The sequence below is a fragment of the Lepisosteus oculatus genome, chromosome 7 (assembly GCF_040954835.1).
Source record: "Lepisosteus oculatus isolate fLepOcu1 chromosome 7, fLepOcu1.hap2, whole genome shotgun sequence".
NCBI lineage: Eukaryota > Metazoa > Chordata > Actinopteri > Semionotiformes > Lepisosteidae > Lepisosteus > Lepisosteus oculatus.
This window is the reverse complement of record NC_090702.1, coordinates 31,779,065-31,805,329: the sequence shown is the minus strand read 5'-3', so window position 1 is coordinate 31,805,329 and position 26,265 is coordinate 31,779,065. Positions and strand designations below refer to the sequence as shown.

Sequence of the window (26,265 nt, the reverse complement as noted above, 5' to 3'; positions counted from 1 at the left end):
TAGGTTTGAAAAAAGTACTACATTATGCAATGTAATTCTTAACAGATTATTGTTTAATCTCGAAATGAGATTTTTACATCTAATGATCTAGTTTTGTGTTTTGGGCTGACCAATTCTACCCCTTATCTTGGCTTTGCTCAGCCAATTGTGTGGTCATTACTTGTGTAATTCTGGTCATGGTCATTTGATGATGTGACCTAGGCTCCAGTTCAGAATGACTGGAACAGAGACCTTAACTTGTGCTCAGGCAAGCACTTTTACTGGTTGAGACACTTGTGTTGAGCCTGTTAAAGAGTGCAATTAAATAACTTCAAGTGCCTGAATTTATAGTATGTTGGAAAACTGTTTTGCAATGTACTTATATTGATAAAGATTTTCTTTCTACTCATGCAAATGGTAAAGCTCTACAATGAAAATTCTGTTTACTTTTTAAAGTGCAGACCCCTGTTTATTCAAGGTCAATATCATGAATATTACTGACTGGGTATTAAAAAAGGGTCAGTAATTACACTGTAACATGTCAATGACTATCAAATGGAAATACTTGCTTGGAGATTCTAAAGCCCTTTAATAACACAACATGTGGCAATTGTATGTGTAGGTCAAGGAAATTATTTTCCTTTGACACTTGTGCTCAGCAACCTTTTGCTGTACCATTTATACTGAAGTGAATTTATTTACATTTTACATCCAAGAGTAAGTCTGATGTACAGTATAATGATTTATGTACTAGCTCCTTTTTTCAGATATGAACAAAAAACGCTTTTTCTGAAAGACAACATTATTCATACTTTGGAGTACAGTTTGTAAATGAAAAGTTATTTTTTAATTTTTGCCAAATAAAATTTCATATATATATTTCATTTCTTTTAGAGCATGATTTGTTTTTTGAACATTTCTTCTCCAACCTAAGAGCTAAAAGTTCATTTTGTACCCTCTGTTTGTGCTTCATATACTGTATAAAAACATATAAATATTTTGAACATGCCTTCTTGCATTGTGTGTTCTGCTTTTGTAGACTTTTGACATAATTGTAAAAGATGTGCACTTTAAATGAAAGTAGGTTGGGCATCAACTAACCTATTATTATTTTATTTTCTAACAGTTTATCCACATCAAGTAGAACTTGAAACAACATAAGAAATATAGTTCTCATTTACATCACTGATTTGTTTTTTGAACATTTCTTCTCCAACCTAAGAGCTAAAAGTTCATTTTGTACCCTCTGTTTGTGCTTCATATACTGTATAAAAACATATAAATCTTTTGAACATGTCTTCTTGCATTGTGTGTTCTGCTTTTGTAGACTTTTGACATAATTGTAAAAGATGTGCACTTTAAATGAAAGCAGGTTGGGCATCAACTAACCTATTATTATTTTATTTTCTAACAGTTTATCCACATCAAGTAGAACTTGAAACAACATAAGAAATATAGTTCTCATTTACATCACTTCAAGACAGTCGGCTGATAAAATGGATAGGTTGAATCCTTTCGTTCTCACTTACAGTATACACTCAGTGAAATGATAGTTCTTTCTGTCCACATTTGTGTTTTAAGAGTTCTGTCTCCATGATGAGAAATAAAGGAAATGGAAAGCTTTAAGTGTATGAATAACCTAACTGTGACTGATGGTGTGTCAAAAAGGTAGATGCTCTAGAATTAATTTAGTGGTCACCACTCCTTTGTGGTTATTTTAAACCATTTGAGAAACATTTTAATTGTAGCCTTATCTTTGCCTTTAGGTCTCCAAAAAATCCCCAACAGAAGATCATTAAGCGAGTGATTGCCCTTGAAGGAGACATCATTAAGTGAGTATGCTTGTCTGATATTTGAAAGGCTTCAGGCTGGACCTTGTGTTCTTTTGTTTGATACAGAAAAAGTAGTATAGATCAGGTGACTTGAAGTGCACATCATTTAGGAACAACCATAATGGTAGTATCAAAAGTGTCCTGTTGAATGCTACCATTCAGTTATTACCTAATGAAATTAGTCTAAAGATTTTATTAAAAATGTCCCAATTCCCAATAGTCACCTATAGAAATTAGGACATTTCTTTGGAAGCCTATTGATAATCTGTAAGTCATTACAAAAAAAGAACGCCCCATTGTTTTTAGGCATTCTGAAAATACACAGCATCTTTATCATGAACAATTACTAAACAGTTAAGCTTTTCTATGATAATGTCAGCAAAAGAAATGTCTTGCTGAAATAGCCCCAAGATTACAATTCCACTGTCCATTAGTGTTAGTTTATGCATTGTCAGCATGAAAAATACAATAAGTAACTTTGTTTGCAGGAATTGTATTGTCAAATAGCCCATTTATAGATGGACAGACCATCAATTGCATGTCATAGTATATGAGAAGCAAATCTGTGTTGGCAGAGACATTAATTGTAAGTTGTTCATTAAACGGCTTGTCTTGACAGTTTCGCACTGCAAGGTGATCTTGAAATGAGACTCCAAACGGTTCACACTGGCAGAACTAATGGGGTTTTAAAATTGATCACCCTGGTGGTTATGAGATTCAAATGAGAATTGGGCTGAAATGACTATTATCTTTTTTCATTATTATCGAGCAGAGTATTTTTGACACTGTTTCACTGCAGTAAATTGTGTGATGAAGCTGTACTGTGCTTTTATATTCAGTGTCACAAGTCATTAATGTGTGGACTTTGAATTTGCTTAAAACTCTAGACTTTCTCATTAGGCTTTGGTGTATGTTACATTGTTAGTCACCTACTGTTAGTATGACTTGGTATTCAGAAAGAATGTATTTCTTGTGATATATATTCATATCAGAAAACATTAGATTTTGTAAATTAAAATTGTAATTAATGAAAATTTGAAACATTAATGTATTGTCTTATACTTCTTCTCATTTAAACATGGCCAAAATCTGCAACATTGCTGAACAAGGTCACCTTGCAGATGCTGAATAAAATCTATATAATATAATACACTTCCGTGAAGATAGTCAGGCAAGCAGTACAGATTTTCCATATATATAAACTAGAAATTTATAGACCACTTACTGTAGGTCACCTCTTCAAGTGTAAATTGATAACATACGGATATTCATAAAACTTTAGGTGCTAAACGGATGAAACCAGATTAAAAGAAATACATCTTTGTTTGTGTGTTTGCCAGACTGTTATAAATCAATGTGCTCTGTTTAATTCATCCATGCAGGATTGCTTCATTCATCCCTGAGTAAGAAACCTTTGAGCCAATTACAATTGATCTTTCTGAAAACATTGCCTTGAGATAACTTAGAGAAGATTGATTTCAAATGTTGATCATAATATGAATGTATACGGGTCTACTTGACTACAGATCAGAGGTACACAACCAAAGTGCTCTTGTTTTAACTCTGACATTGTAGATGTAAGAGTAAAATGTAACTTGTTGGTGTTCAAGAGCAAATGAAATAAAGACAACTATAGACGCATTTCATCTCACAGACATAGTTTTCTACTCTTATGTAAGAATAGTAATCCTTCATTCTCAGTATTCCTTGTGTTGCATACATTCGGTTTCTCCTTTACCACTCATACAGTAGCCACTTGGCTTGTTCCTTACAGACATTCTGACTCCTGTATCCCAAATGTCTGGATTGTCATCCCTCAGACAGGAGGGACAATGCTAAAGAAGCTATAATCCCTTTTTGTTACAAGGCAATGTTTTAGATTGTGGAGTGAATATTTGTCATTCATCGCTATCAAAGTCATCATTCTCATTGTACTTTTTTAAGTGGAAGTTCTCAGCTGCAATTTAACTTTTATATGCATTATATGCACATATACACAGAATATGCCAACTCTTACTTAATTGAAGTTCAGCATGTAAAACTGTACTTATGAAGAATTTGCTAAAAGTATAATAATTGTTCTTTTTCTAATGCTGTGTTTCTTTAGACCAAAGACCTATAGGAATTAGGTTTTGACTGATTACTATAATTGTTTGGATCAATGTTAGACAGGAAGAAGCTATACAGGTAAGTCTAGTGTTGAAGTTAAAATCCAAATATGAGGTATTATTGTCTGCTGAACAAACTTACCAGGAGCAAGAACTAGGCTGATAACAGACTGCAGTGGTGTGTGAGAAAACTGCAGGCAGACAGAACAGAAAGGCATGCAAGATGTAACTATGCAGATAATAAAAATGATAATAATAATAATAATAATAATAATAATAATAATAATAATAATAATAATAAAAATAAAATAACAACAACAATAATAATAATAATAATAATAATAATAATAATAATAATAATAATAATAATAATACACTTTTTATATGATATCCCAACCCCAGAGTTACTGTACATAGTGATGAAGAAAAAGACAAAAAAATTACAATTAAAAGTAAAAAAACAACAATTAAGACTATACAGGATACAATGTAGTGCTATCGGTGAGTTCTGAGTTTAGGTATGAGGGAGTCAATGAATTTGTCTCTCGAAGAGTCAGAGGAAGGACATTCCATAACAAAGGAGCTGCAACAGAAAAAAAAAACATGGTCACCAAAAGTCTGAGATTTAGTCCTAGCTACAGTGAGCAAAGAACCAGCCTTCACTGAATGGAGTCGACAGGTAGTGTAAACACGAGTTCACAAAGTCATGTGATCCAGGTCAAATAATAATGATATTTCTTGCACTTATGTAGCACTTTTCTGGACACTCCACTTAAACCAGTTTGCAGGTTATAGGGACTCTCCTCCACTACCACAAATGTGTAGCATCCACCTGGATGATGCAACTGCAGCTATAGCGTACCAGTACACTCACCACACATCAGCTATCAGTGGGGAGGAGAGAGTAATCAATCCAATCCATAGATGGAGATTATTATTAGACATGATTGGTAAAGGCCATGAAAAAAAATTTGGCCAGCACACTGGGGTAACACTTCTACTCTTTTCAAAAAGTACCCTGGGATTTTTAATGACCACAGAGTGTCAGGACATTGGTTTTACATCTCATCCAAAGTATAGTGCCTTCTTTTAAAGTAAAGTGTATTGATGATGACATACAAGAGGTGATCCATGTAGTGTGGTCAAGAGAACAAGTGATTAGTCAAGCCAGGGAGAAATTTAAAACATGGGAGAACAGAAGCACTACATTACCGGACCTAATGCTAAGACCAAGCACTGTAAAGCTGCTTGAGTGGGAATAAATACCCTACTGGGAATAATGGTGAGAGCCCTTAATTATGTGAAGGTGGTATTGACAACCAGCCAGACTGTGTTGCCACAGGAACTGACAGGTTGGAAGATTGATTAGGTGACTGACCATTGGCTGTGGTGCTACAAGAGCTGGAAACAGCACCTACCCTAGCACAAGCGTTGCACTAGATCTCTGAGTCTGTAGAACATATCATTATTAGCAAAACATACAGCTGACAAAAATGTTATTTGTCTTCATCTTCTTGACGTAGCTCCCTTGAAGCATATATTTCTACATTTACTAGTAATATTTCCAAATCAACTTTGAGTTTGAAAAGAGACAGATTAATTGAGTAAGTTAACTTTCTTTTTCATAATTACTGCATGTAATTTACCTAGCCAAATCTGGCATATGGTACAAGCTATTTTGAGAAATAAATAAAAAGAAACATGATTCCTCTGGAAAACTTTTGACAACATATGAGGTTTAAATCCTTTTGATTAAAACAAGATTTATGACAAGATATTTCAGCAAAGCTGTATTTTATAGTCCTTTTATCCATCAAAAGTAATTTCTATGAGAAGACATTAAATAACATTTTTCCTACAATGCACTATACATCCAGTTATAATAAATTACTACAAAAGTTGTTTCAGCCTAGAAAGAAGTGTGAAAAATATATATATTCCATAGACCTAAAATGCAATGCATGTTTTCAGTTTCACAGATTATCAAATTTAAAATGTATGAAAAAAAACTGACATTCAAAATGCTTGATAGCCTGAGGGTCTGGATGTAAGGAATTATACTGAAAAAGCAAACATTAAACAAGCTTATTGTGCTAAATATTAGAAGAACACTCCTTTAATTTATTTATACATTGAAGTTAGGACTAATGGACAAAAATACATTTCCATACCAGCACTCTCCCTTATAGAACATTAATATACTACAGAGCAGTCTGATGTGCTTGATCATTTTCTGTGTTGGAATTACAGTGCTTTGAGTAAGAATGTAACACAGCATAATAAGGAATAGATACGCATATATAAAGAGAGGAGATTCATTTTAAAAGTAGATATTTTAGAGTGCCTTAAAAATGTTGAACATTCAGTTCATTCCATATATATTCAACATTTAGAGTATAAATCAAATAATATATAAAGCAGCATAATTTAGGAAATTATTAAATAAAACATTTTGAGCAATACAGATGAAACCAAAGGTGGGTCCAGGCAGCTGCAGTATGTGATTGGCTGGTGAAAATTACCAACAGGTGGCACTTGTGGTGCATTAGTTGTTAGTGAAACAATTGCTCTCTCTACTGTCATGTTTAAATCCATGTAATATGGAATTTTACATCTAAAGGGAAATTTTGGTTCAATTAAATAAGCTGCAATACAGTCAGGCAGACAGATTTTAAATTCTTCAAGCAAAATTCACTCTTTAAGGTTTGTCAAAGTTATATTCTTTTTAATCAGTACACAACTTCTCAAAAGATACCTGTTTCTCTCATGCAAAAAAAGGTTTGATTTTTTTTTTAATTTCGAACCGTGGATGGTATGCCTCAAGGATTCATTCATAGTGTAATCCAAACAAAAGAGCTGCTGGGCACACCGTGATCTTGACATGCAGATGTGAAGTAGAGTTAACAGCTTCTGTTTTAAAAGGTTTTGGATTTGTGTTAAGATTTTTATCTGTTGTAACTGTTCATACAATTGCGAATATAATTGAGGTTCTACTATTTAAAGTTTAAGCTTTTAAAGTCATTCAATGTCTAAGTTAGGCAGGGACATGCCATTGTTTTTTATTTTTTATTTCCTTTAAGAAATGTTTAAGAAATCAGCTTCCCACTTTCACCTTGCCCTAATTATAGTGGGGATGTTGTATATTTGGGGGTTTGTTCAGGATCTATGATCTGTTTTGTGGAGCCAGTATTTTTCCTTGTTTCATGCGTGCTGCACTCTGGGTTGTTTTAGTTTGTAGTGGTCCTTTGTATTACAGGTATTACGGTACTACAGTTTGTATTACGGGTAATTGTGGTGTCCATTGTTGCTTTAAGTTTAGAGGATTTTACTCTGCTCCCGTCTTTGGAGCAGTTTGAGAAATGTTGCAAGGCAAATGTTTTATCGATAGTGGGTTTAAGTCTCTTGGTTACTGGGGACATATCAGATGTGAACCCGAGGAAGGGATACAACGCCCATGCCCCAGAGAGACAAAGATGATAAAGGTGATAAAAATCCATTCGAAAGGGTGCAGTGTGTTAACACAAACTCTAACAGAGCAAGGAGACTTTCTGCTCAATTACATGAGCAGACAGTCAGACAGATTTTAAATTCTTTAAGTAACTTAAGCTGTTTGTCAAATTCACCTAGTGCATGCCCAGAAAGACAGTTTGCTTTTTCCCCAACCAGAAACCACGGTTTAACCTTGAAATCCGAAATAAGCTGCAGGCACGATCGGAGGCTTTTAAATCTGGTGATCTGGATCTTTATAAGAACACGAGGTATGACCTGAGAAAAGCTATCAATGACGCTAAAAGGCAATACAGCATCAAAATAGAAACACACGCCACCTCTGCCGCTGTGCGCCAAATGTGGCAGAGTTTACAACAATTACAAACTATAAAGCCAAAATAAGCAGTGTTACATCAACTGGTAGTGATTTCTCTCTCCCAGATGAGCAGAACACATTTATGCTAGCTTTGAGAAGGAAATCACGGAACCGCCGGCACCGGTACTCCCGGCCGCAGCTAATCCAGTCGGGTCTGTCATGGAGGTTGAAGTCAAGGCAGCCTTCAGACGAGTTAACACTCTTGAAGGCGACCAGCCTGGACGGCAGTCCTGGTTGGGTCCTTAAGTTGTGTGCAGACCAGTTGGCCAGGGTTTTCACTGATATTTTTAACCTTTCACTTTTACAGTCTTCCATTCCCATGTGTTTTAAGAATACTACTATAATTTCAGTCCAAAATAAAAATACTGCAACCTGTTTTAATGATTACAGACGGGTAGCACTCACATCCACTGAAATGAAATGCTTTGAAAGGCTGGTGTCGGGGTACATTAAAACAATGGTACTTGAGTGCTTAGATCCCCTGCAGTTTTCATACCGGCATAACAGGTCTACTGACGACACTATTTCCCTGGCTATTCACACTGCCCTGACTCATTTGGAAGACAAAGACACATACAGTATGTCAGAATCCTATTCATTGACTACAGCTATGCATTTAACACAATAGTTCCTTCCAGACTAATCAGGAAGCTGAATGACTGATCTGGGCGTCAACACCTCTTTGTGCAGTTGGATTTTGGATTTCCTGACTGGCAGACCTTAGACTGTGAAGGTAAATGGGAAACTTTCTTCCATGCTGACCATCAACGCAGGTGCCCCTCAGTGCTGTGTGCTTAGCCCCCTGCTGTTTACCCATGTTTGTGTGTGATGACACTACCATCATTGGCCAAATTACTGCTAGTGAAGAGACAGCCTGCAGGGATGAGGTCAGGAACCTTTCTCAATCAGACAAGTGGCATTGAGAGACCATATGAGGTCCTCAGTGATATGGACGCCAAGGAATTTGAAGTTACTGACCCTTTCCACTTTAGTCCCACTGATGTGGATAGGGGCATGACCGTTTTGCAGTTTTCTGAAATCAACAATCAGCTCCTTAGTTTTGCTGATGTTGAGGGTGAGGTTGTTGTCTTCACATCATGTTGTAAGGAGATTGACCTCCTCTTTCATCATTGTCTGTGATCAGAACTACAGTACTGTATAACTGTGGTGACATAGGCAAACATGATGATAGAGATGGTATTATGTTTGGCCTTACAGTCGTAGGTGTAGAGGGAGTAAAGCATTGGACTAAGCACACAACCCTGGGGGACCTCAGTGTTCAGAGTTTGTATGCTGGAGGTGTGGTTTCCAAGCCTGACAGCCTGGGGTCTGCCTGTCAGGAAGTCCAGAATCCAGTTGCAGAGGGTGGTGTCAAGACCCAGTGCACTGAGTTTCTTGACTAGTTTCTTTGGAATTAATGTTGTCTTCATCTACTATTCATCTACTATAGCTTGGAGAGATGTTAAAATTGAGATTTAAATTCAGGGGAATTATGCTAAAGGTTAACATTGCACTAGTATGGCCTAACTTGGAATATTGTTTTCATTTTTTGGAACCATACAATACAAATATATATTATGGCCTTAGAAAGAGTTCAACAAAAAATCACCAGAATGATTCCCAGTCTTAGAATTTGAGTCTATATATTTATTATATACAGACAGATGACAGACTAATGGTGATAAATGTCTTAGGTCTATGAAACATAAATTTAGTGGAGATTTGATTCACCTATATAGAATCTTGAGTAGAATAGGTTTAACCCAAGGAGGTTTATCACACTAAGTTGACAAATAAGGACACAAGGTCATAATTTTTTTTTTCATTTAACAAGGAGAAAAGGAAACTCTTCTTTAAACAAGATTTAAGAACTTTGCAGAGAAGTGGTTGAGGTCCAAATACTTTTAATAGGAAACTACTAAAAATACCAAATGAGCAAGATGGGTCAAATGGCCTCTTCTTATTTGCAGTCTTGTGTTTTTTTTGTAATCAGCTGTTCTTTCTTCACAGACCTTTAAAAATGTTTAAAAATCAATATGATATTAGTGAAATAGATATACATTTATTAAAAATAAATTATTTTTAATAAATAAGTAACTAACACAACATTAATGGAATTAAAATGAAAGTTTATCAGCACAGCAAATATAAACTGCATCTTTCACATTCCACCTGCCTGACTCTGTTAGACACAACCTTAAGTCAGTCTTTAGGATCCAAGCCATATACTGAATGTACTATATGATGTATGCTTTACATAACATTATTTCATAAATAAAATAATTTAAGGTATTTTCTTTCTTCACAAAATAATTACATTTCTATTTAAATGTATTCTATATGTGTGTGGAAGAGTTCATTCTAAATTTCCCCTGCACATGCTGAAGAAGAGAGACAGACACCAGTTGTGTAAAATGTTTACAGAGTATGTCATATTTTGGAGTAAATGGAAGGCAGGGATAACCATCATACTATGTATAGAAGTTTTTATATAGGTTCTAATACAATATGCAAGACTCCCTCTCCTGAACATGACGTTTATGGTAACTGAGAAAGATGATGTAAGGAATAAAAACTGCTTGTAAATGTATTGGTGCAGCATATTACAGGACATTACACCTTTGTGTGGTCCTGTTTATTCTCTGGAATGTCCTTTTTTTGTAACAAAACGAAAGCTCATTTCAAGCCTTTGTTGAACTGTGCTGTGCCTTCTTGCAACACTATGTTTCTCATTCCATGATTTACCTTATGCTTAAAGTTATTAATCAGGTGTATACAGTATATTCTCATAAAGGGTAAAACAACTGTCTCTGGTTGTCAGTTGTATTTTTATACAAAAAGTGGAACAACAAGTCTTTTTACATTCTGAAACTGAGAGGTAGTGTAATTAATATGAATCACTTGCATACAGTGTATATATATTAAAGGAAAACATTATTAATGTTATAATTGTAATTTTTAATTTGAGATTGAAATGTAATCATAAGATTCTGGAAATACTTTACCTACAGCTCAACACTGAATGCTCCCATCTTTGACTCTGATTTCAGAACACTTTGTGATGATTTAAACAGGCAGCACACTGTAAAAGTAAATTTGAATGGGATGGTAACTTATAAAGTCACTTCTGACATTTTTCACCTTGTACCAGTGATTTATTAACAGATAGACTCATTCCAGTGCATAAGCAATTGGTGGTATAAATGAGTTCTCTCAATTGAGGTAGTATAAAAGCAGATTGAAATGGAGATTGTCAGGAAGAAATGGATCAGTTTTTTAAAGCAGTTCCTTGATGGAATGAGAGTGGGCCTACATATCGTTCAGGATAAAATCATTCATTTTTATTTCTTTAAAAAAAAAAAATAAACAAAATGAAACCATGCTGTTCAACATAACTATGTTATTAATCAACAGTTTAAGACAAAACAACAACAATAATGCATGTTTTTTGCTCTTTCAGTGCCAATTGATATGTAGTCATATTACATGCAATCATTTAGACCTTGCCGATCTACAGCTAAATCCTAAATACTTTGGTAGTATTATGTCCTTTTCAAGTGAGCCTGGAGCTCTTTCAGATTTCTTACAGGAATAGGAAAAATGCATTTAGGTTAATGATTCTGTAGGTTACTCTGATTAGATCTATAAACAGAATATCTCAAGGATAGGAGCCACAGTTTTTGTGGGCAATTAAAGGATTTCATATATTAGAATATAATGTAATGTATATGTCTGATCGTCAATTAAATTCCAGACCAGTAATCTTTTTTTTAACAGGGTGACCAAAATTGTGCCCAATACGCTAGGTGCAGTCTTATTTGTACGTTGTACAGATTTAACATGACAGCTCCTGATTTCTATACTTCTAACTGCACCTTATCATTACATTTGCATTGTTATTCCTCCTTCCTAATAGATATCTTTGCAAAATAATTATTGTTATTATTTCAATACTATTATTGTTATTTGCTTAACAGTTTCTAAGACACTCTTTATCCAGTGCACTGTAAAAATATAACTTAATACATAAATTAAACACAAACATTATGGTAGAAAAAAAGTAATAATAGAAATAACAAACAAAGAAAGGGAGAAATGTTAGAAGTGCAATGTTTTTGCAGCGCAAAGCAGATTGAAACATCTAATTTTTGTGGTAAACTAAACAAAGAAGAGGAGCATACAGTCTGGCGAAGAGGGGCAGTATAGGGAGAGATGAGAGACTGGAGGTAAACTGTGGCATAGAGTTTAAGAAATTGGTGGGTATGCATTAATGGGGTGAGAGTAATGGTATGGTGTAAGATAGATAAGGTAGATAAAAATCATGCACAAACAGTTACAATATTTTGCAAAGGTATTCATCCCGTTGGTAGAATCACATCATGATTAATTACAAGTAATGCATATGATCTTCTTGATTTTAATTAGCAGTTTCTACATTATTTGCCTGTCCTTCTAGTTTATAATCATCCTTGAATTTGTTTGTACAAGTTTCCTTAATATATCAACAGATCTGATCAACTGAACATCTACAGAATCTAGATCACTTATATCAATTATGAAGAGTCATAAACCAGTTTATTGAAGTACCTCAGTAATTACACCACTGTGATTTACACATTTAGTCTTCATCTGTATTATCTTTTTGCTGTCTAGTAACCATTCCTTAATCCAAGAAATATCCTAGTAATGCATTGCCTTAAATGCCAAAAACCTCCTCTAGTTTCAGAATTAATCTTTTCTGAGAAACTTGATCAAATTTATTCTGAGAATCTCAATTTACCATAATAAATACTCTGCTCATATCCATTGTTGTCATTGTTTGTTCAAATAAACATAATTGGCCTCCTGGGAAGGAATAAAATATTTTTAATTGAATTGAAATAAAGAGATTCAAATGGTTACAGGAAGGAAAGTCATGTCACTGTTGTTATTTTTTGTTTAGAATATTCTTCATAAAGCTTCTCAGCAACCAGAGATATTGAGAAATGTTTACATTGTAGATAATGGAATTAGCTACATCTGCTTCCACATGATTTGACAACTTTTTTCTTCTAACTACATGACTTTGTTAGATGTCATGGCTACCAGATCTATGCATTCTGTCATAAAACTGTAGTGGCATATTACTAACATTTTCTTGTATGTTTGTCCCAGATTCATATAAAAAAATTGTTAATTCTGATTAATTCAAACCATTTTCCCAGTTTCTTTATTAGGCTTACTCTATAACACTGCATTTAATGGCAAGGCAATGGCGAAATCTGCATATCAATTCCAAACCTGTTGTTAATCTGTAATTCACATTAACGGCATGCGTTTAAAGTCATTATCACACTGAAGAGCTGTTTCACAATTCATATTCCTGAGTGTATTTTGTTAACCAAGACAACTAAGGACATGATGACACATACTCATGTTTTAAGTCTCAGTGCAAATTCCTATGACAGCAGTCAGTAAAAGTTAAGGTGGCAGCGTTCCTCCTGCCTTGTCAGTTTAACAATTGACATTGTTTTGTATCGGAATATGTGCTCCTTATGTGTTTTTGTATGTCTTCTTTTGCCATTTGCAGCACATCAGAATAATCGCATATCAAATAAAATCAAATGATAAAATTGTGCTTTGTGCGAAAACAAGTGAGAAAATTAACATGCAGGTTTTACCATTGAATTAGTATTCATATTCTCTTGTAAAAGACCACTTATTTATAATGAACTGACTATCTAAGAAAAGACAAAAGCCTCCCTCTGTGACAATCTCTCTTTCTGCCTCTACAGATAGCTGTGAAGAGGGCTTCATTGTCTATGAAAGGTTTTATTAAGCTCTAAAATAGAAAAATCTGATTGGAGCTGAAAATAAGGGTACCTTAATATTGGAGGTCTTAACATATTTCAGTGCAGGCTTTCTTTTTATAATATTCATTACCTCATTGTCTTATAAAATATTATTATAGACTTAGACAATTAAAATTATATATGTTAAAAAATGGTAATTAGAATATAACTTACGACGCAATGTACATAATTGAAAGTTCCTTGCCATAAAAATAATGTGTGTATTAAAAAAAACTTTCTTTATAATTGTTTAACATATGTATTTGTAGAATTTAAGTACTTCTTTCTTTTATGGGCAATTAACTGCATGCTCATGCTGTAGTATAAATCTACAGGATTCATATCCCAGAGCAGCTGGAGACTATATTAATAATGAAAGAATGCTGTTGTAAACTAAGCTCTAGGGATATTTAGAGTCTCAGTATTTTGATTTTGGGGTATGGAGTCTGAGATTAATATTTACTCAGCAGTGAATTTGGTGTGAAGTTGTGCTCACATTCTTCTACTCCTTGTTCTGTGGGGTATGGAAAGAATAGCAACAGCTAAAATAAGCAATGAATACGAATAGAAACACTGTTCTATCACATGTTAACTGTAGCCTTTCAGAAATACATTTTTTGTGTGTGATTTGACTACATATAATATGGGTAATATTAAAGTACAGGCATTTGGAAAAGAAGAGTAGTCATCTTTTAAGTTCCCTACTGTTTTAAATTATCTCCCTATTTACATCAAATATGTTCCATGCCTTCAAGAAACAAAGCACTAAAGCTTTAAATATTGAACAAGGAGAATAAAATCAACATAATGGTAATTAAATTGGGAAGCACAAACTAACATTGATTTACATATATCAGCATACATCTGCTCATTCTCAAAAAATCCTTACAAAGTTAATTATGATGCTTATTTTATGCATTTTGAAAACAAATTTCTCCTTCTTCATCACTTGAATTCTAAGTTGACAAACAACATGCAACAACCAAAATGAGTTTGCATAAATGTTAGAGTGATTTCCACTTCAGGACTGTATTCATAATAAACTAGCCTCTAAATAATAACAAAAAATATAAATAATAAAAATGTATACAAAACACTGTTTTCAAGAATTCATTTCTGTTTCATGTTGCATGTAATGTTATTTTGTATTTCTTTGAAAGTCTTTTTCAATAATGTAACCTTACATAATATGTCAGATGGCACACACTCATAGTACATACTGAAGTGTAAAGTGGACAAATTAAACTGCTGTTACACTTTACAAGTTAAATTGCTCCTCAATACAGTGCTCCTCTGCAATACGTACAATACAGAATCACTGGTAATTTCAGACTAAAAAATGAAGGTGCAAGTCTTTTTTTTACTACTCAAGTGTCACAAAATGCACTTAACCATTCATAATAATATAAATAGTCTAATGACACAAATAATGATGTATATGCATGGACCAGACAGAATCATTAGAGTATGGTAATTAAAATGGAATTTAGAATTCCATTACTACAAATTAAGCTGACACATTTTGTTCAAGAAGCCAGTTCAAATGAAATTATTTACAAAAATGCAATTAGAAAAATCATAAATTGTCTTGTATACGTATTTTTTTCAACACATGAATAACTTTTAAACAAACTTAATGAGTCTACCAAATAATTAGTAAGTTTCATTAAACAGAATAAATGTCAAAAAGTATTATTATAAACTTAGACAAATTATAAAACTATTATATGCTTTTAGTCATGTTTGTTCTATATGATTATTTTGCTTATTATTTTTTTGTTTTCCGCTTATATCAGTATGTCTCATCAGCTTATGGGATAAATAAAAATAATTAAAGAGCTGTTATTAAATTATTCACTTATTTCACATTGCACACAAATTAACTTGTTCTTATAGTCTGTAAATAGCTGCCTCTGGATTTGCAATGTTTAAGGAACTACTGGTAACAATCCTTTAAAATATGAATTGATTTTTAATTAAAGTATTAGGCTGTTAACCTTAGTAATTGATAATATGTTCACTAATTACAATGTCCCATTTAGTGCAAATTATGTTTCCCCTTTTTCCATCCATACCTTTTTTTTATTGTTACAACAAAGAATAGTCATGTTGAGGAAGAACACATCATCACTGAGTACTTTGTGTATTAGAAAACCCACTCATAATATAAGCATTTTTAACACATTTTTAAAATGATAAGGATGGAAATTCCCTAAGTGATGGAAGTCAGCAACAAGAAAAGATGGCAGGGGTACTTTAGTGGGATCCTGAATCCAGCTGGCAAAAGAATCAAACAGTATTATTTTCAATATAGTTATCCAGATCTTGAAGAGCCTACAATATTAACATCTGAAGTTTGGCTGGCAGTCATGAGTAGCCCAAAGAACAAAGCAGTGGATGGAATGAAAAGCCATTCTAGCATGTGGAGAAATTGGAATCACATGGCAAACTAATATATTTCAATGGGCATGGAAAGAGAGAAAGGTTCCAGAAGATTGTAGTGTGCAATAGCCATACCAATTTGGAAAAAGGTGGGAATTAAGAAAGACTATAGCATGTACAGAGAAATATCATTATTAAGCCACACTGGAAAAATGTATGCAAAAAATATTGACACACCTTACTAGTTACAAGGTGGAAACATTACTTAGTGATGCACAGATGGATTGTAGGAAAGGAAAAGGAGGCACAGATGCCATCTTTGCTCTACGCAAACTGATTGAAAAGGCAATAGTGTATAACAGAGAAAACAGCAAATCAGGTGGTTTAGTCATCATGCTTGTATGGCCACCAACAAGCTGGGGTACAGAGCATATAAAAGCATGATGTCAGGGTACAAGCCAAGAGGTCAGCCAAGGAAACCCTGGATTGGGAGTGTCAAAGAGATACTGAGAACACATTCCCCCTCACAGGGCCTTTGGGCTGACAGCAATCTGACAGTTGTTTCTCCCCACTGCATCTTATGGTATAAACAGGTGGATAAAGGAAGCAACATTGCAGACCTTTGGCACAAAATAGAGCAGTGCAGCAGACTTGTTTTCATGCCAAATCATCCCAGACTTAAAAAGAAGAATCAAGCTCCTGATTAGTACATTCTGGTTTCAATCATCTGCATTACAACAAATTAAAAAAAAATGTATTTAAAATGTTTAGAGACTAAACTGTCTTCATTTATATTGATTTCACAGACAAGGAGTGAAACACCTAAAGATTGACTCCAAAGAACTGAAGTTACAATATCTTGAAACACGTATTGCACATTTTGTGACCCTAAGGCATAATTAGAAACATACATGTACTGAATATGAGAATGCCGCAGACTAGAAAGGTTTTTGAAGCTTTAGAGGTTTTTGAAACTACTGTAAAATCTGTTTGAAAGGTTTGACATGGTACTGGGGTAACACTCTATGTTGCAAATGACATGGACAGTTTCACTGTCACTGTGTGCAAAATGGAGCTTACTGTATAAAGCCAAATCACACAAGCAAATTTTTACTTTTCTGGCCCTTTTCTATCAATGAAAGCTGCATGTTTTGCAGTATTACCTCAATTATTATCTCCGATTAAAAATCCAATTCCAATTAGAAAACATTCCAATCAGAAAACAGATTTGTAAATCAGAATTCACTATGGTTAATGGTTGCTGAATAATGATAAACCCACAGAAATTATAAAGCAAAAGGGCTCTAACACATCCCCATAGCCACCTGACCTGTCTTGTTGATATCCAGAAATGCAATTTTGATGACAATGTTTTTCAATTGTTTATGGCCAAACTAAAAGATGGTATGAAGATCTCAAACTGTGTCTAGTTGTCAAATTGCTTCGCACTGTGGTATCTTTGCTGCAGCAAAAGCAAAAAGATTAATCAATTTAGTATAAATTAAAGTGTTAAAGCTTAAATAATGTCTCAGGACAACAAAAACATTTCTTGAAATGTTATGACCCTCACTACTTACATATTTAGAAATAGTTTTTCACTGTATTTTAATAGATTTGCATTTAACATTGCAGCAATTATCTTATAAAACCATAAGAATATAGTTTAATTTCAGTGTTAATATATCTTCTTTGCATAGTCTACATTTTATACATTTTATATTATGTGTAATATTTCTTTTGCTCTGCATAAACATTTAATTATTTTTAAGTATACATTTTTTCTTCTTCCACTCTGCAGTGCATACATTTTAGGTTGTACATTTTAATTGAAGATAAAACTAAAGAAAATGCTAAATAATAAATTAGATAGCAGAAGACTATTAAAAAAACATTATTAAATGTCTGACAGCAATTAGAAGTTGTGCTGTTATGTACAGTACCATCCAATAGCTTTAATTATAAATGTGTAGAATACCACAGAACTCCTTTAGAACAAGTAGAGAGGATTTTGCCTTTGTGTTGACAAAGAAACTTATCAAAAAGGAAATTCCATTAATGCAGAAGAGTGTATTTTAAGATGTTTTTATTATTCAGTCATTGAAAGATAAGACTAGAGTACTTCAGAGAAAACAATAATAATAAAAAATGATATATTCAGAAGAAAATAAGTTTGAAAAAATATTGAAATACAGTGCTCTGTGAAAATATTAGGACAAAAAAGTCAAGTGTTAGCTTTTCTTTACAGTCAAGCACTTTTGTGATCAACAGATTAATATGAATGAAGTACACTGTTATGTATATATATATATTATATTTAGATAATTCTATTCACAAATTTGAAGACATTAGAACAAAATACTATGTGTGACTATAAGGATTGTTATACATTCACATTATGTACATTTGAGTCAGCATATTTCTTGTTTACATAACCCTTTGAAGTATAGTAATTTAAGGGTTTTACAGATACAGACACTCAGAATTATTTTAGAAATGTAAAGTTAATAAATACGGCACACAAAATCCAAAAGTATTGCAAATATTTGTCTTTTGTGTTCATCCCCTCATGTCGTAGCTAGGAGTCAAAATATGTAATAAGACCTTAGCAGGACCTGCAGAACAGCATAATTGAAAAGATTAGCACATCTATGTGAAACACTACGCTTTGCACTATTACGATATTGTGCATCACAATTTGTATTGGGGACATACTGTATATATATATAATACTGATTACAGAGAAGGATATAAGTTTGCACGGATTGTGTGGAATGAACTGGGTTCAACAAGCCAGCAGGTGTATGATAAGGTTTATGTTTTATATCTTGATGAAATCTGTCGTATACAAAGGAGGAGGGCAAAGAGGTTTATGGGAGGGGTCATCTACTATACTGGAGGCACTGTGTATGCAGCGTTTGTGATAGATAACTGAAATAGAAGGGAAGGAGGCTCCTATGATGTTTTCAACTGTTTACACAATTCGTTGCAGGGTCTTGCATTCTGAAGTGTTGCAATTCCCAAACCAAACAGTGATACAGCTGGTCAAGGTGCAAGATGTTATTACCAATCCAGACTGTCTGAGGTCTCTCGGTCAGAAAGTCCAGAATCCAGTTACAGAGGGAGGTGTTGATATTCAGCAAGCTCAATTTTCCTATCAGCTCCTGGGGAATGATTGTATTGAATACTCAGGTGAAGTCAACGAACAGCATTCTTACATAAGTGTCTTTCTTGTCCAGGTGGGACAGGGCCAGATAAAGGGCAAGCAAGACGGCATCATCAGTAGACAAAGCACTTCATGATGATTGGTGTGAGCGCCACGGGGCGGTTGAGGCAGGACACATTTGACTTCTTCAGCACTGGTATAATATTGGTGGATTTGAAGCATATGGGGAGGAGTGCCTGGCACAAGGAGATATTAAAAATACCTGTAAGGACATCAGCTAGCTGTTCTGCACATTCCTTGAGCACGCAACCAGGTATATTATCGGGCTCAGCAGCCTTACGTGGATTAACTTTGATTAGTGTCCTCTTCATATCAGCTGCAGACAGGCAAAGCACCTGATCATCGGAAGGGAGATGTGGTTTTCCTCACAGACATAACATTCACTGCTTTGAACCATGCATTGAAGTTATTCAGCACATCCAGAAGGGAGGCATCAACGTCACTGGCACGTGGAGTAGTCCTGTAATCAGTAATAGCTTGCATGTGCCACATATCTCTGGTGTCTCTGATGGCATGGGACAGGTTGGCCCTCACAGTCCTAAGGGCTGCTTTATCGCCTGATCTAAATGCAGCATCACGGGTTCTTAGCAGTGCATGGACCTCTGCAGTCAGCCATGGCTTCTGGTTGGCCCGTGTGATGATAGATTTAAAGACAGTGATGTCATCTATACACTGACTGATGTAGCCAGTCACAGATGCTACATACTCCTCTAAATTAATGAGATGATCATAGGTAGCAGCCTCTCTGAACATATTCCAAAACAGTCCTGTAATGTTGCAATGGCTCCATCTGGCCATACTCTGATCTGTTTCAGAACCAGTTTGGCACGTTTGAGCAGCCTTCTGTATGCTGGAATAAGCGTAACAGAGATGTAGTCACCCAGGTGGGGGAGGGGAACAGCCTTGTATGCATCATGGATATTTGTGTAACTTAAGTCCAGTATGTTCTCCGCTCTGGTTGTAAAATTAACATATTGATAAAATTAAAGAAGAACTGTCTTAAGATCCGGATTATTGAAGTAACCAGCAACATTGACAAAGCCATCGGGATAAGTAGTTTGCAGATCGCTGATGGCCCCGTAAAGGACTGGCAGCACCTCTTTAGAGTCAGCGCTGGGCGTGATGTACACACGTGTATTATACATAGTGCCTTTAATGATTAGTATTTAAAAGCAAATACAATACACGAAAAAACCTTAATTGTGATTTCTGTTCAAGGGAATATTTAAATTCCCTTACTCTCTCCAAACATCCTGGAGGTTGTTGGTCTGACCAGTAGAACTGAGTTTTACTTCTGCTATTGACAGTATTCACATGTTTGCTTACTAATCAATGTTCATTTGTGTTATTAATTTATTACTAGTATTATTTTAATAAATAGCATACAATTGTACATAATAATAAATTATAATAATAATGTTGATAAAGTATAAATAGTATATAAATATTATTTATTATATTTATATTATATTATATTAAAACACAGCTTGTGGATTGGCTGGGAATCAAACCCAGACTTTCCAGGTGGCAGTCGAGTATTAAACCCCCGAGCCAATAAAGTGTCACCCTGTTTGGACTGGCTAATTCAAAAAAGCTACAAGTACTTTTGTCATATTCTACAACAGTTTCAGTAAAGTGTTTCTGCAAGTGTTTCATTTTCCACTACAACAATAATGAAAACAAAATGTAGTTAAAATAACCACAACAAGTGACCAAGTCAAAGAATGAGATGCAGATGTTTATGAAAAAATCGGAAAAGTAAATTCCAAGAGTACTTTGACAACTTTTAGGAATCAACCAAACGTAATAACATACAATATATTGATATCACGACAAGCATTACAACAAACAGAATATATCTGTGAAACAATAATCTGTGATAAAACTGGATGACAGTTCACCCAGGGATTACAAGAAGAGGAGTTAATAAATTCAAAGTTAAAATACATTGATTATAATGTGTGATATAGTCTATGTCATAGGTTTTATCAGTCAAATATAATTACATCACATGCATATTCTCAGATACAAGTAATATGCACTAAAAAATCAAACATGATTTAAATAACAGTTCCACTCTTGAGAATTATAATGTGAAAGTAGAAACTTTTTACTCAAAGGTCCAGTGGCCAAACATCCTTGATGAATTCAAAGTTTCCGTTGATAAGACAGAGCTGGCCTGGGTTGGTCCATGGTCCAACTTGGCAGCTGCTTGCTCTGTGCAGAGAGAAGAGAGAGCTTTGCATGCTAGTATTGGCACTCACGCACCTTTGCCAGAAGTTAGCAACTTGCTGAACTTTGCTTTTTAAAATAATCTGTGCACAGTAGTTATGTTTGGGTTTGGCTGCAAAGTAGACATGTAGGATAATTCAGTTCATCTGGGCTATAGCTTAGTTTTGAATATGCTTGGGTGTTCATGATCTCAACAGAAAGAGTCATACAGTCTTATTTCATTAATCAGGCAAAACAGTGGGTTCACAATCTCATGATTTCTTCTATTTCAGAAGGAATATCTTGGGCAGAATTCTGTACTTTACTGACTCACTCTCCAAGCCTAGCATCTTGGAGAAATGTTTATGTTCTGACTCAAACTGCTTACGGTCATGTGGGTCAGAAAGTCAGAGTTGCCAGGTTAGTTGGAAATGAGTATGAGTAGTGAGTTAACCAACAAAAAGAGGGCGCAAAACATCAGTATTTACTGCTATTAATTACTGTACGATTTATAGTTGAAATCTGAGCCTAGATATAAAGTTAGATATAAAGTTAAAATCTCGACAAAGCAATGTAGGAAATACAGAGAAAATAAATCCTTTCTAACATCTAAAATCAGTTTCGATCAAGGTCTCTAAAACGAACAAGAGAAAGAGGATTTTCGGAGGGCAATTATGCTATGTTTATATAGGATAAGTGATTTATGAGCAATCTAATTTCTTGTTCGTTTAAAACAGTGAAATGTCAGCTGCAAAAGATCGCACCAGAAACAGCACTCTCTCTGCCTGTCATAGACATTCAGGAAAGGCTGAATGAAGTCATGTCAAGAACAATAATTCGGTGATCAATAATAACGGTTGTAGGACAAGAAACAAAAGATAATGAAAACTTAAGCTTTTTTAGGCTACAACTCAAGTTCATTCTACAAATTAAGGCAAATGAAAATTCAGGACGTTAAAGTGCTAGAGGTGTAAAAAATACAAAAATGCACATGAGTAAAAAGTTTTAGAAATGGAGGAGGTGTTGCTTTGAAATAAGCAAACAGAAAAAAAAGCCATGACTATAGTGCAGAAGAGGGATGCAGGAACACTTGCTTAGATATACAAAAAAATCACAAAAAGGTGTTTGCTACAAAAGAACATGCAAACATGTTCATCATGTACATGAACATGTACATCAATTTCCCTTCACGATCCATAAAGTCTTATCTAAAAACATGAAACAGAGTGAGGAATCAGAAAATTAGCATGCATAAAAAACAGCAATTCTGTCAATGAGCCCTAAATGAATTAATAGCAACCATGGTTTCATGGAGGGCTTTTCAGATAGTTGGGCATTCAGGTAGATTGCCAGGTGAAAGGATTTGTAAAAATACTTTGTTAAAGCAAGTCATTTTTTTCCCGCAACACATAAAAGACATTTTTCCAAGAAAATTTAGCCTTTGTCACTAATGAAACCACTAAATAAAGACATAAATATAGAAATCTTAAGATTTTTTTATTCAATGTTGGTAGCAGGATGAACTGTGCTAAGTGTATATTTTGTCGCAGAGTTGCTGCAAGATGTTAACAGTGAAAAAAGGTATTTAGAAATGAGTTATTTCAAGAAGAAAATTTTCAGAATAATTGCAAATCTAGCAGGATAGAGAAAGCACAGAAAACAGGCAGTTAAATTGATCAGATTAGTATGAAAAGTTATTTAGCAAAGGGAATGAGAAAAGTGACAAACTAGTATACTTCAGATCATTTTATCTGAACCAGGGAAAACTGATCATGTTTCTCTATAACAATAATAAAACTTTATTTTATAAATCACCTTTAAAAGTGGCATCTCAAAGCAATACAGTAGATATAAAAACAGATAAAAGGACCACAGATTACAAAGTAAATACATATAAGAAAGACAAGCAGTTAGAGGTGCTACCAAAATTAGAAAATGAAGCAGATACAGACACTGTCTTCTGAAAAGAAAGGTTCTGAAGTTAGATTTAAATGCACTCAGGGTACGTGACTGATATCACTAGGAATACAAATTGAGAGCTCTGGGGTGCAGCTAGAGAAGACCCTGTCACCCACAGAATGTAGATGTTCTTGAGGACAGCTAGAAGACCAGAGTCAGACGGACAAAGGTGGGGAGTAGACAGATAATAAGCCATATACTGTAGGTACTGAATGAGGATGAGGATTTTGAAGTTGACTCGAAACCTGATAGGTAACCAATGCAAGGACTTGAAAACAGGTGTAATGCATCCCTGATAGGATTCTCGCTGTCATATTCTGAACATATTGAAGATTGCTCAGTGTGGATTTAATTTCCCCAGTGAACAGGATGTGCATTTATTAATTCTATAAAAAAAGCCTTTCTTGATTTCTCTAGTTCTTAGTTTCTCTAGTTCCCTTTAAAATAAACTATTATTCCACAATGCAGAGTATTACATGGCCAGTATTTACACATGGTATTTGTGAATTAACACAAGCAGCTTTTGGAGATTTAAGTGTTGGCTGAGTTATTGCAGGATAAAAGACTAGAGATGTTGGTAAGAAGAAGATCATTTTGGGATAGCTGAGGAATACACTGATGTAGGGAAAACTGGTTCAGGGACGCCAAATATGTAATCATAGTGGCTCTCTGAAGGCACCAGTTCTGTAGGGTTTGGGCATTTACTGAGACAATTATTAATTGTAGCAGTAAATCACAAAGTTGATTCTTTTGATGGCTTTAGAATCCAACCATGCGACATAACTCAAACAACGCTCACACACAGGTACTAATACACGAAGATACATTTATTAATACATAGAATATGCCTTAAACCTAACAGATCTTATCGAGAGGGTTATCAGAATACAAAAGGTATATATTCGGGTAGTTACAAAGAGTTACATATATCAAGAGGACATACGTTCAGTATATCATTCATTAAGACCGTTTCGTAAAGTGAACTTGGTTACAACTTCTACATTAGATACTCAAACAAGTACATAACTCTTAGGAATTAAATTGATATCAACTGGTTGGGATAACAATTGAATTCTCGAGCTGTAATGCATTGAAGTTGAATACTCATCCAATCTCTGGGGATTCAGATCTCCTGTGGGCACAAAGAAACAGCTGCAGGCTTGTTGCTGTCCAATCCGCGCTCTCTCCGTGCCAGGCTGTGCTGTGCGGCTTGCAACGGTGCGCTGCTGATGCTCACTGTTGGCTTTAACTAGCAAAGTTTGTGCACAGGAGAAAAGATGACTGTGGGTCCCAGCAAGTCAGGAAGAGGACCGGTTCATTCCTGATGAAGAGCTAGTTCTGAATAGTGATTCAGCTTTCCACAGTTCCGACCTGTTCATGAGGCCTGCTGCTGGTTACTCTCTGGCAACCTCCACTCTAGACTCTTAGAACAAAGGAAAGTTCTGGCACTCGGACACACTGGCCGGTTGTCCGGGCTGAGTCTCAGGATGGTCAGGAGGCGCGCTGCGAGAATGTCCTGCCCTTGGGAGCCTTCTGCTCCTGGGCCGTCCTGCCCTGGAATTCTCCTTTGAATTCCCTTTAGAATCTTACTGAATCTTGTTGAATCTGAATCTGAATCTGAATCTGAATCTGAATCTGAATCTGAATCTGAATCTGAATCTCCCTGGCTCTCTGTGTTGCCTGTTTTTACCTGGAGGAACTTCAGCTCATTGATTGGCTGAAAGTTCCATGGGCATCAGAGTCCCACGTGGGTTACTCGGCCCTACCAGTCCCTGATTGGTTGATCAAGGTGAGATATGAGTCACTTACTCCTGACACTTAGTAATGCAGTCCAGATGTCCAACTGGCACTCCCTAGACAGATAGGCGCCAATGGATGACCATTGATCATGATAGCCAGGCTTAGCTAAGTGCATCCCCCTTTGGGAGCTGTCCTTATCAAAAGAAAACATCTTGCATGAATAGTTTCTCTGTGGCTGCACCACAGAGATGAACAGAGAAATGGGGCCTCATTTGGGAAGGCTCAGAACACTTAATTCTGCCTTATTATTAAGCCTCGCCGCTACACTGATAACAAGAACACTTCCTAATGGGGTTAGGCATACTTTTGATGAGGATGATGAAGTTAACGGACTGTATGTTTACATAGATACTGAAATGAGGATTGTAGTTTAGATTTTGTGTAGTTCCTAGCGTTGAACTGTGTGTTGGATGCACATGAATTGAAGGAATGGGCAAACATAGCTGATGCGGATCCACAGAGCCAGCATATTAAGATGTTTATAATTAGAGGCAATTTGTTTAAATAACTAGGTATGGATACTGATGTGCAAGAGAGGTGGAAAGGCTGTTTCCTTAAGCCAGCACTATAAAATATTTTATTCTCAGTGAGATGCTGCCATTTCATAGTGGGTTTCTAACACTGTGTATAGTTCCATTCACATAGTGCCTTTACTTCCATCCATTTCTAATCTCTTTATCCAGTACAGAGGATTTGGAGCCTATCCCAGTAAGCAACGGACACAAGGCAGAATACACCCTGGACATAGCGCCAGTCAATCACAGGATAGACAGACACAAACACACACACACCAGGGCCAGTTTTCCCATAAACCAATTAACTTACCAGTATGTTTTGGAGTGCGAGAGGGAGTCATATCACACATATGGAGAAAAACCATGTAACCCAGAGAGAACATGCAAACCCCACACACACAGGATGGCAGGGATTGAACCTAGGACCCCAGTGCTCCAAGATAGCAATACTAACCACTTTGCCACCATTATAAATGGATGGATATCTTAGTTATCTTTCTAGTTCACAGGTTTGCGTGCATAATTTAATTTTGAAAGGCGCTGAGACATCAGGTACTACT

The 26,265-nt window shown here is 35.2% G+C and overlaps 1 protein-coding gene across 2 annotated transcripts in view; it reads left to right on the top strand.

Moving 5' to 3' along the window:
• Window positions 1-26,265, top strand: part of immp2l (inner mitochondrial membrane peptidase subunit 2) — a 447,639-nt gene that overhangs the window by 348,206 nt on the left and 73,168 nt on the right. For both annotated transcript variants that reach the window (XM_006633412.3, XM_015352689.2), the window contains exon 4: window positions 1,746-1,811. In XM_006633412.3, the coding sequence (XP_006633475.1) occupies window positions 1,746-1,811 (66 nt within the window). The remainder of the gene's footprint in view (window positions 1-1,745; window positions 1,812-26,265) is intronic.